We start from the raw sequence: 12300 nt of genomic DNA, 5'->3' as shown, positions 1-12300 counted from the left end.
GCATAAATGGGAACACAGTGAAAAAAGCAGGAAGCATGTCAGTATCGTGAAAATAGTTTTGACTTCATGGACTCCATTGAAAGACCTTGAGGACCATCTTTTTAATAACTGGTGGTTTAAGGTCATCCTAATACAGATGTGGGAAAGCATCATGTCACCTTCTGCTTTTTGAAAAGTTTAGAGAAAAAGCATTTCAAATTTCTGCTACTTAAAAAAAAATGGGATGACCTTATCTGAAACCCATGGCCTTGAAATAGTTTTTTAAAATTTCTTTCTTTTTAGTCTAAGGTAAAATGTTTAAAGTTACTGTTTTAACTTTTCTAGCATTGGCATTTATTAATCAGAAATGCCTTTTTTTTTTTCTTGTCCCTAATGCCTACCATTTGACAGAGCCCTGACAACCAAATCACACAAAAGTAAATTCATTCCCTCTCCAAAGGCTTTCCGAAATATAGTTTTAGTTAAGGGTGACATTTTTTGGCTTCACAAAATTGATTGTTCAGGAACAGTTCTTATTTCATCGAAGTATATTATATGTAATAATGATAAATGTATAAATCAATCCAACTCATGTTTTAATGAGATAGTATCTCTTCCCTTAAATCATACAAAAATGTGCTATATTTTAAAAGGTTTATTTAAAGTATAATTATTTTCATCTATCTCATTTCTTTAAGAATACTTTTTTTTTTTTTTTTTTTGGCGGTACGCGGGCCTCCCCTGTTGCGGAGCACAGGCTCCGGATGCGCAGGCTCAGCGGCCATGGCTCACGGTCCCAGCCGCTCCGCGGCATGTGGGATCCTCCCGGACCGGGGCACGAACCCGCGTCCCCTGCATCGGCAGGCGGACTCTCAACCACTGCGCCACCAGGGAAGCCAAGAATACTGGTTTTTTTTGGGACCAAGAATACTTTTTAATGCAATCACAGATGATCATCTGGGTCCTGAGTTAAATGCTAATTTCCTAAAATGTTTATGCGTTGTATTTGTTAAACCCATGCATTCTTTCTAATCATAGTCCAGGTCGCAATTTGAAAGTAATGACAATGACCTTAATAACTCACCTAATGAGTCATAGTTAAAATTAGTTTTTAGACTACGGCTTTTGTGTTGTTTATAGGGTGATTCCCCAAGAACAGACGATGATGCAGAAGAAAGGCAAATGTTATGAGTTAGAAGCCAGAGGAAATTTTTATGAAAAACAAAACTGGGGTTATTAGATACTTAATAGGGAGAAAAAGATTAAGCCAACAAACAGCCTTAAATATTGCCCTGTGGTCTCAAGAAAGGGAGAGTGAGTAGTAAGCGTTTTTCTTTCTAACTGTAAAAGAATTTCAAATTTACAGAAACGTGGAGACTAGTATAGCAAGCAACCATATGGTCACCACTTAAATGTAACCGTTGCTAATATTTTATTGCATTTTCTTCCTCTTTTTTTTTTTTGCAAAGATATTGTAAACTAAAGACATGATGTTTTACTCCTAAATGAGGTAGTTTGCATCTCTAAAAGATAAAAACTTACAAATATACATTTTGCGATGATGGGATGATCTGAGAGCGCCAGAGGGCCTTTGTTTTGCAGACTGGGGTGTACCAGGCTATGAAGTCCAGCAAAATACCTTGGCATGTGAAGGGGATTTTATAAAATTGTTTAGAGGACCTAGAGGAGGAAGAACACTGAACCAAGGGTAAAGGTGTGGAAGAGAGACAGAGATATTTTAATGGGCAAGTTTGATTAAATTTTGCTATTTGGTGTGTGATTTAACCATTTTCTCTCTCTCTCCATAATGTCTTAATTTAAATTTACATTATTCATTCATGCTTTATAAATTGGATTATTTTTTTGACTTGACCCTGACCTTAGGGTGGGTGTGGAGTGAAAACCAAGGCTGCCCAATGTGTTCACTGGAACTGCACAACTAACATCAGAGGGATCTAGGAACCCATACTTTGAAGAGTTTTAGCCAGTTAGTAACAGAATGTCCTATTAGAGTTATTTAATTACACCTCTTTTTTTTCTTGCATTGAAGTAATACCGTCTGGCTTAATTTGTGCGATGTCTTCTTGTGTTTAGGTCTCGGATGTGGTTTACTATACACTGCAACAGTGACCATTACATGCCAGTATTTCGACAGCCGCCGAGGCCTTGCACTTGGCCTGATTTCAACAGGTACATTTTCAATATAAGTACAGCATTGCTACTCTTCAGCCTTCTAATCAAAGTTAGGAGTTACAAAGCACAGATGTGTTTAACCAACCATGCCCCCGCTGCCATTCACGTAGCACAATTTATTTTACTCTAGTCCTAGAAGGAAATTTTATTTTCCCCTGTAAATATGGGTGTAGCTTTCAAAAAACCCTAAAGATACATGTATGAAAAAGCTGGGGCATGAGATGTCCAGTGTAATATAGGAAAAGAAAACTTACGGGTCCAGTAAATTGAGAGTCACATGCTGGTGAGAGCCTTGCTAAAAGCAGCAGAGAGCACTTAAGTAAAGCACCTGATCCCTGGGAAAGAGAGGAGAAATGGAAGGAAAATGGGCCCCTTCAGGCCATTGTCAGGAAGAACAATGCTGTGACACCTCTCCAGCTCCATTTATTGTGGAACTTAGGGTTTTTCCAAAGTACTGGTTTGTGAATACATCTCGTTGCTCTATTTGCATATCCAAACAACAGACTGTTTACACTGGTTATTCTTTTAATGACGGGGTGGGGCGGGGAGCGGCTGTGTGTGTGTGTGTGTGTAAGTGTGTAAGTGTAAAAGCCTTCTGGACTTGCTCTGATATTGTAAAGTGGTGTTTTACTTTTCAGATGGATTTTTTTCTAAGCTATTTAGAGAACTTATCCAAATTTCTGTGGCCAATGCTTTAGGAGTTTGCTTAGGAGATAAGGCTGCCAAGCTTACTAAAACTTGTATTTAAGTTTACATTGCTACTTGTTCATGGGTAGATATTCCTGGGAGGTCAGACGTTCAGATAAGCTGAAGTACTTCAGTAGTGTATCTGGCAGTGGGATCCAAACTAATGTTTTGTTCCTGAGGCCAGTGCAGTGGCAACAGAGTGCTTCCACATCAAATTAAATCGAGCTGGATATTTCCCCAAGGTGGTTTAAGGAAGTATTGCCAGGAAAGAAATGTGAATCATGCCCTAGGAGGAAACAGGACCGGAGTCTGAGGGCGCTAAGGCAGAACTGGGAGAAGAAAGAGAAAAAACAAAAGATGGAGAAGCCAGAGCAGTTGGAAGGCAGTTTAAAGAACCTGACAGCCGCATAGCACAGGGAGATCAGCTCGGTGCTTTGTGACCACCTGGAGGGGTGGGATAGGGAGGGTGGGAGGGTGGAGATGCAAGAAGGAAGAGATATGGGAACATATGCATATGTGTAACTCATTCACTTTGTTATAAAGCAGAAACTAACACGCTATTGTAAAGCAATTATACTCCAATAAAGATGTAAAAAAAATAATAATTAAAAAAAAAACAGCATCTCCCACAAGTGTGGGAGGGAGTGTGAGAGCAGGGCTGGCAGCTTAACGGATAATAGGTCTTACCTATACTGTATTTTTTGTAGAGGCACTATAACGTAGTGACAAGCCCAGACCCTGGAGCCAGTCTGCTTGGTTTTGAATTCTGTGTCACTCAGTAGCTGTCTGGTGATGGACAAGTTACCTGTTCTGTGAAATTAACTGTTAAGCCTCAGTTTTCTGAACTGTAAAATGGGGATAATAATAGCACCCATCTGTTGGACTGCACCCTGTAAGGCCTGTGCTTGCCCAGCTTCAAGACAGAAGAAAGAGCCTGGAGTCAGCGACAGAGACATCAGTGGTTTAATGGAAGCGGGGAGCTTACAAATCCAAAGCAAGATCCTGGAGTGATGTCCCACCGTGTGTGGTAGAGGGTGGGCAAGACATGGATGCGGGTTTTCGCTCCCGGGGTGGGGAGAGGAGATTGCCAGTTATAGGGGAATTGACTTCAGGTTGGCTCATTGGTTACCAGGGAACTAGCAGAGAGGCACACACCTCCCCACCCCTTGGATAAGAGCAATCACTAGGTGGGGCCTGGGGCCAGTATATAGGAAGGTCAGTCATGCGAGTAGGTGTAGGTAAAGCAGGCACTGGTCAGGCAGAGGATGTACAGAGAGCAAGAGAACAGCCATCTTGGGTGGCCTGACCATACACCATCACATTGGGTCATTGGGAATATTGAAGGAACATATGTGTAAGGCACATGGCACGGGCTCTAAAAGTGTTAGTCATTATAATTATGACCTAGATTTCCTTTAACGTCCGAATTTACTTGTGATGAAGATGTTGGAAATTGTATGCTGAGAGAGCTGCTCTTGCTTTCACTCAGTCTAAAGACGAGAGCATGAGAGACTGGGCTGTGGCACACTGAACCAAAATGGATTGACTGTGGACAATCTAGATTTGGCGGAATCGGAGTTTTTAGTTGTAGCACATAGGAAGTTAGATGAGGCAAAGTTAAGGAGCAGCATGAATCCACTGTCTTTGTCTATTCACACTGCTGTAAAGTAGCATAGATTGAGTGGCTTGTACACAATAGAAATTTATTTCTCACAGTTCTGGAGGCTGGAAGTCTGAGATCAGGGTGTCAAGGTCAGCGTGGTTAGATTCTGCTGAGAGCCCTCTTCTGGGTTACAGACTGCCACCTTCTCCCTTTGTCCTCATGTGGCAGAAGGGAAGAGGAAGCTCTCTGAGGTTCTCTTTTATAATGGCACTAATCCCATTCAGGAGGGTTCTACCCTATGACCTAATCACCTCTCAAAGGAGAAACCTCCTAATTCCATCACACTGGGGGTTAAGATTTCAATTTACAAATTTTGGAGAGACACAAACCTTCACACTGTAGTATCCACCTTCAGTGAAAGTGGTGACAAGAAAAACAAAACTCACAGTAGAGTTTTTCTTTAATTGAAAAAAAAACCCAAAAGCAAAATATAGTTGAAATAATGTGACCTGGGACTTCCCTGGCGGTCCAGGGGTTAAGACTTCGCCTTCCAGTGCAGGGGGTGCGGGTTCGATCCCTGGTTGGGGAGCTAAGATCCCACAGGCCTCGGGGCAAAAAAAACAAAGCATAAAGCAGAAGCAGTATTGTAACAAATTCAATAAAGACTTTAAAAATGGTCCATGTCAAGAAAAAAATCTAAAAAAAAAAAAAAAGAAATAATGAGACCTAGTTGAAATATTGTGATCCAGTTGAAAGAAAGAAACATGGGCATGAAATGGAGGTTTTGGGGAAACGATCTTAATCCCTGGTGAACAGGGATTGATAAACTAATGCCCATGGACCAAAACTGGTCTATGACCTGTTTTTGGACAGCTCGTGAGCTAAAAATGGTTTTTACATTTTTGTTTCGTTGAAAAAAAATCGAAAGAAGAATATTTCATGGCACATGAAATTAGGTAAAATTAAAGTTTCAGTGTCCATAAATAAAGCTTTCTTGAAACACAACCATATTCGTTCCTTCATGATTCTTCTCTGGCTGCTTTCACGCTTCAAGGGCTGAGTTGAGCATTTGTGACAGAGGTTGTATGGCTCACTATGCCTTAATTATTTACTCTCTAGCCCTTTATAGAAAAAGTCTGTTGACCCCTGGTCTTAATCAAAGCATGAGTGTATCTCTCATTGTTTCAGGTTCCCTGAACATCAATTCATATTCTCCCTCTTTGTGATAATGTATACTTTAGGCATGCATGGAAGCATAATTAGTGTTTTATTTCACTTTTTCCTTTATCGTGTTGATTTTTAAATTGGGATTTTATTTTTGAAGATTAAAAATTATGGTTTTACAGTTTACACAGTTCCACAAGAGAGCTCTAATTACTCTTCAGTGCCCTGAAAGAATCCTGCATCTCTTTTTTTTCTCTTCTTTTTGGCCAAGCATCGTGGCTTGTGGGATCTTAGTTCCCCCACCAGGGATCGAACCTGGGCCCTCTTCAGTGAGAGTGCGGAGTCCTAACCCCTGGCCCACCAGGGAATTCCCTCCTGCATCGTTCTAAGCCATAACTACATTCTCATGGGCTGTGGGCTAAAGAAACTAGTGTCCAAAGTGGAATTTTATTTTGCTGCCCTGTCGTACACTTAGCATATCATAGGTGTTTGATAAAACCTATTGAATTGATTTTATATGTTTCCCTTATATTTCATGATGTTGACAGATAAAGTTAGTTGGTGAGCAAAGGGGAATTACCTATTTTCTCAAGGTCAAAATACAGAACTTTCAAAATACCAAGAATATTTTTAAGTGTCTAATTATACGGCACTTTGTTAGAACTTCTACAAAGAAATGGTGTTGGAGAAAAATATGAATTAATAATGAATGGATGCTAATGCAGTATGGAATTATATGAAAGGTCCTCTTTTCAGTTCTTTGTTCGTTTTCTGAAATGCTTTCAACTTTTGAAGTATGTGCCACTTTTAAAAAGATAAGGCAGAATTCAATTCATCTACTTTTATAACTTCTCAGTAGTCAGCAAAGAGACACTTTCTTGGTAGCCACAAAAAGATACTATTTTAGCTGTCATTACATTAATGTGAGCTATTAATTAACGTTTGCAAGCGAAGTCTTTTTTCTTTGGGGATGAAGGAGTTAACTTTAAATATATTAGGAAGGGACAACTGTGGTACCAAAAAAAAAAAAGTTTTCTTATAACTCTAAGACAAAGCCATTTGGTTATTTGTAAGAATTTTTGATGGGTTTTTACTGTAAGCTTGGCATCCTATTGGGGTTTTGATATAATTTGGTATAGACCATTTAAAAAGTATGATCAACCTATTTAGACTATTTTTTTTATTACAGATCTACTTATTTCTTTCCTGTGTTTCCACGTGACATTTCTCAATGGTATTTAAATGTTAAAACAATCAAAAACTTGAAATCAGAGCCATATAAGAACACTGCAAATTAATTGGGCTAATGTAACTTTCCATTCCAGTGTGGTTAGTGTGATCTATGCTTAAAAAATGCAGTATTTACAGTGTTGCCCAAATGTGCAAACCAGGCATATTTTGTAATTTTAATACCCTATCAGAGTTCACTTTACTCTTCTCATAGTTTATTAATATCAAGCATCCATTCTGGTGATTAGCAATGGATTTGAGCTATCAAACCACTATAAATATCCTAAAACTAAAATATATCCTTCATCTCAAAAAATAAAACGTGAGAACTTTTCTCTTCCAAAAGGAATGCATACATAACATGGAGCCAGAAAAGTACTTTTTTGGTACTTTTTTAAGTACCCAAAAAGGAGTTGCATAGGTATTTGTTAAGGACGTTGGGCTCCTGGTGTCAGACTGGGTGTGAATCCTTCTTAAGGCATTTACAGCTCTCTGATGTGGGGCAAATTTCTCAAACTTTCTAGCCCTAGGTCACTTCAAGTGTAGACTGGGAATAATAATAGGACCTACCCAATAGGGTTATTGTAAGGATGAAACAAGATGGTGCGATGTAATGTGTTTAACGCAGTGTCTGACATACAAATGCGAATTCTTAAAATAAATTGTCACTATCGTTGTTACTATCTTCAGCATTCTTGCTGTGATTTTAATATGAAGGCACACACATGAATGCCAGTGTAAAAAAAGAAATCAAATTGTAATATTAATAATGCTTGTCCTGAGAGGCCCAAATGATAAGAGATTAAACAGTTACCATTTCCTTTTTAGGTTCAAGCATTGGACTTTTTATATACGCTGCTCTGCAGAGACTGCTGATTGAGTTCTATGGACTGGATGGATGCCTGCTGATTGTAGGTGCTTTAGCTTTAAATATATTAGCCTGTGGCAGTCTGATGAGACCCCTTCAGTCCTCTGATTGCACTTTGCCTGAAAAAATAGCTCTGGAAAATGTACCAGGTAGTTACTCGATTTACAATGAAAAAGAAAAGAACCTGGAAGAAAACATAAACATTCTTGAAAAGACCTACCGTGGTGAGGAAACATGTAAGAGCACTTTAGCCAGTGGTGACTGGAAACCAGAGAGTCTACTTCATAAAAACCCAACAACAATGGCACACACAAAAGAGACTGAAACGTACAAAAAGAAAGTTGCAGAACGGACATATTTTTGCAAACAGCTTGCCAAGAGGAAATGGCAGTTATATAAAAACTACTGTGAAGAAACTGTGGCTCTTTTTAAAAACAAAGTGTTTTCAGCGCTCTTCATTGCCATCTTTCTTTTTGACATCGGAGGGTTTCCACCTTCATTACTTATGGAAGATGTAGCAAGAAGTTCAAATGTGAAAGAAGAAGAGTTTCCTATGCCACTTATTTCCATTATTGGCATTATGACAGCAGTTGGTAAACTCATTTTAGGGATACTGGCTGACTTCAAGTGGATTAATACCTTATATCTTTACGTAGCTACCTTAATAATTATGAGCCTGGCCTTGTGTGCAATTCCATTTGCCAAAAGCTATGTCACGTTGGCACTACTTTCTGGGATCCTGGGGTTTCTTACTGGTAATTGGTCCATCTTTCCTTATGTGACCACGAAGACTGTGGGAACTGAAAAATTAGCCCATGCCTACGGGATATTAATGTTCTTTGCTGGACTTGGAAATAGCCTTGGACCACCAATTGTTGGTAAGATATTTATCTTGAAGTCAATCCACTGTACTGTTCTTCTTTGTAACATCTCTGGATACAGAAATTCATAGTGTAAGAATAGCACAGATTTATACAACATAAATCTGCGTGGAATGTCTCCTGATCGTGATTTATTCAAAATCACTTTGATGTAGTTGGAAAAGCCAGTACACTTGTTCAGGAATCTGTGTTTATTCTTCATCTGGGAGAAACCCCAAATGCCTGCTTATTCTTGTCCAACTATTTGAGAAATTCTCCTCCTCTAACTCCCATTAGGCCACTGTGGGAGTAGATTGGGTAATATATATCCTAATCTGCACTGTATATAAATTTTTTAAATTAATTTTTTTATTGGAGTATAGTTGGTTTACAATGTTGTGTTAGTTTCTGCTGTACAGCAAAGTGAGTCAGTTATACATACACATATATCCACTCTTTTTTAGATTCTATTCCCATATATAGATCATTACAGAGCACTGAGTAGAGTTCCCTGTGCTATTCAGTAGGTCTTTATTAGTTATCTATTCTATATATAGTAGTGTGTATATGTCAATCCCACGAACTGTATATAAATTGATGAAATTAGAGTATTCCTATTCATACTATGTCTATCAAACTCACTTTTTTCTTCCTCCCTTTTCAGGTTGGTTTTATGACTGGACCCACGCCTATGACATTGCATTTTATTTTAGTGGCTTCTGCGTCCTGCTGGGAGGTTTTATTCTGCTGCTGGCAGCCTTGCCTTCCTGGGATACGTGTAACAAGCAACTCCCCAAGCCAGCTCCAACAACCTTTTTGTACAAAGTTGCCTCTAATTCCTCTGATGTTTAGAGGAATATTGGAAGGCACTGAGGACTGTTTTCTCATAGCAAAATTGCACCGTGCCTGATCTGAATGAATTTTTTTTTTTTACATATCCTATTCTCTATGTACTGTGTATGTAGCCTCTGTCTCCTGTATTTTTTTTTCTCTCTTTTTTCCTTTTTCCAAGAAGTGGGACTATTCTGTTTTACTATTATTGATGAGTTCTGGACATTGTGATCATTTTGGCCAGCCTCAGAAGGCTTTCTCTGTGTAAAGAAATATGATTTCTCTGCAGACTCCATTAGTTCCATGGCAAGGCAGCCAGAGGAGACTCTAGCTATTTCAGAACTGGTGCAAGCAGCGTGACGAGATATGTGTGTAGCCTGCCAGGGACTAAATCACTCTCTCCTCTCTGCTAGCCGCGCTAGTAAATAGAAGACTTCGAGCCAGTCAGGAAATGAAAGGGGTTCCTAAAACAGCGTTAAGCACTGCGGTGGCACAAAATTGATCATTTTTTAAAAATGATATTTTAAACTACCGTCAGCAGTTTTCATTACAGTGAGTCCCCTACCTATGAACCTTCAAGTTGCGAACTTTCAAAGATAGGAAGTGCGTTCGCATGTCTAATCACGTAAGTTAGTTCACGTGTCTGGCGTAGATTGTCATGTGCGTGCGTCCTCTACAAGTGGTTGTGCTTTTGTGTACTTGACTGTACAGTACTGTATAGAGTACAGTGGTACAGTATCTTTATTTCAAGCCCAGGATGTCCAGAAGCAAGCGTAAAAGCAGTGATGATGTAGCTGGTACTACTGTACTTTTCAAGGTAATGTACTGTAAGATTAAAAGTGTTTTCTTTATTTTTTGTGTTTGTTTTTTATGTATTGTTTGTGTGAAAAAGTATTATAAGCCTATTACAGTACAGTACTATAGAGCCGATTGTGTTAGTTGGGTATGTAGGCTAACTTTGTTGAACTTACAAACAAATTGGACTGCGAATGCACTCTCAGAATGGAACTCATTTGTGTGTAGGGGACTTATTGTACTCTGTTTACCTTGATGAACCACCCACGTTTGGTGCCCACTGAGGATACATCCTTTCAATTCCTAAGGTGTTTGCTGAGTTGCAGGCAATCTCCAAACAGAGGAGTAGAGTTACTGTAGCCTTTCTTCATGGTTGGCCGCTGGAACCTCGCTCACTTTTGTTTGTCAGCATCCACTCAGCTGATGTTTCCCAAGAAGTGCTGATTTTACCTGTTTCCAAATTGGAAATGCATATTTAAACCATTCCGTTCTGGCAAATGGGAAACATCCATTTGCTTTGGGCACGGTGGGGATGAGTTGCAAGTCCTTGCATGTCTTGTCAGTGAAGCATTTATTTGCTACTATCAGATTTTATCACTAGCCAATTTTAATTCAAGGGCAGAACTAAAAATTTGTGTGTGTCTGGATGTGTGTGTGGATGTGCACACGTTGTGCTCCGAGCCTGTGTGCTATTCAGTACGTGGGAAGGGAAAAAGGCAATAAGACATTGATACCCTCCTCCAACTTTATTCACTCTTAAGCAAAATGTTCTAGGAAGAAAATCAACATTTAATAGGTTGACATTTTTCTAAGGAAATGTTTTAAAAACTTTGCTATGCATCAGAATCTTCTCTAGATCTTTTTTAAAATGTAGTTGCCTGAGTACCACTAGTAGAGACTTTGATTATGTAGTTCTAGGTTGTGGGCTAAGCATCTGTATTTTTAATGAACTCTTTAAGTGATTCTGAGAGCACAACCTGAGTTGAGAATGACTGTTTTAAGATTGACAGCAGAGAAACATTTTTTTTTCTCTTAAATAAAGAAACAAACCAAAAACCCATTGAGGCGAGGGGTTTTTAATAAATGGACAAGTTTGGTTCTTTAAATAGGAGTCACTCTTCCCACTGTGCCAAAATTGTCTTTTCATTTCTTTTGAAATATGTAAGGTTATTTTATACTTCTATGTTGCCTTTCTTCAAAGGCACGTGAAGCACTTTATAAGCATGAATCCCCACAGCACCTCAGTGAGGTCGGTAAATAGTGTTTTTCCAGGCAGTAAACCTGGAGTGTGGGGAATTTCATAACTGAGTGAATCCTATTCAATAACCCAATAATGGGGCCCCAAAGCACTTGGACTTCTGCTCCATATTCAGACTTCTGGAAACTTTTCTATGCCTCACTCTTTAGTCACTGTCAAGGTTAGTAAGTAAAATAAATAGCATTCAAAAAAAATTAAAGGAAATGCTTTTGTGATAAAAGTTTCTTTTTGCCAATATCGTGTTCGGGAAATCCAATAACCGTTTCTTAACTTTTTTTTTTTGCGGTACGCGGGCCTCTCCCTGTTGTGGCCTCTCCCGTTGCGGAGCACAGGCTCCGGACGCGCAGGCTCAACGGCCATGGCTCACGGGCGCAGCCGCTCTGCGGCATGTGGGATCTTCCCGGACCGGGGCACGAACCCGTGTCCCCTGCATCAGCAGGCGGACTCTCAACCACTGCGCCACCAGGGAAGCGCTTTTCTTAACTTTTATGCCATCCCCACATTCATCAATGTTGATACTTGTCCAAGTGCGTCTTTACCATGTCTACTAATGTCTTCCAGTGTGTGCATTATCCATTGTCTAGGGAATGAATTTTAAGTTAGAATAAAATACTTTTTGTTTGTTTTGCCTCAGTGTGGTTGCCTTTTTTCTTCTTAGCCCCCCGAATTACAGTCATACTTTACTTGAATGTAAGAATATGAATTCTCTGATTTCACTTCAGATCCAGAATCTGGTGATATAGATATTAGCATATTCAAAAGTTAATTTGCTAAACCATTTTGACCATTGCCTTCCAAAAAGCTAAAATATCAGTCCTACAGAATCCTTTTG

General features: G+C 39.3%; 1 protein-coding gene across 2 annotated transcripts in view; it reads left to right on the top strand.

The window, feature by feature from the left end:
* SLC16A9 (solute carrier family 16 member 9) overlaps positions 1-12094 on the top strand; it is a 68323-nt gene extending 56229 nt beyond the window's left edge. For both annotated transcript variants that reach the window (XM_004279996.3, XM_033406016.2), the window contains 3 exons: positions 2074-2169; positions 7685-8602; positions 9249-12094. In XM_004279996.3, the coding sequence (XP_004280044.1) occupies positions 2074-2169; positions 7685-8602; positions 9249-9436 (1202 nt within the window). In that variant the 3' untranslated portion in view covers positions 9437-12094. The remainder of the gene's footprint in view (positions 1-2073; positions 2170-7684; positions 8603-9248) is intronic.
* Positions 12095-12300: the final 206 nt, after the last annotated feature.

The sequence above is a fragment of the Orcinus orca genome, chromosome 14 (assembly GCF_937001465.1).
Source record: "Orcinus orca chromosome 14, mOrcOrc1.1, whole genome shotgun sequence".
Lineage (NCBI taxonomy): Eukaryota > Metazoa > Chordata > Mammalia > Artiodactyla > Delphinidae > Orcinus > Orcinus orca.
The sequence above is the reverse complement of the archived record's forward strand: the minus strand, read 5'-3'. Positions and strand labels throughout refer to the sequence as shown.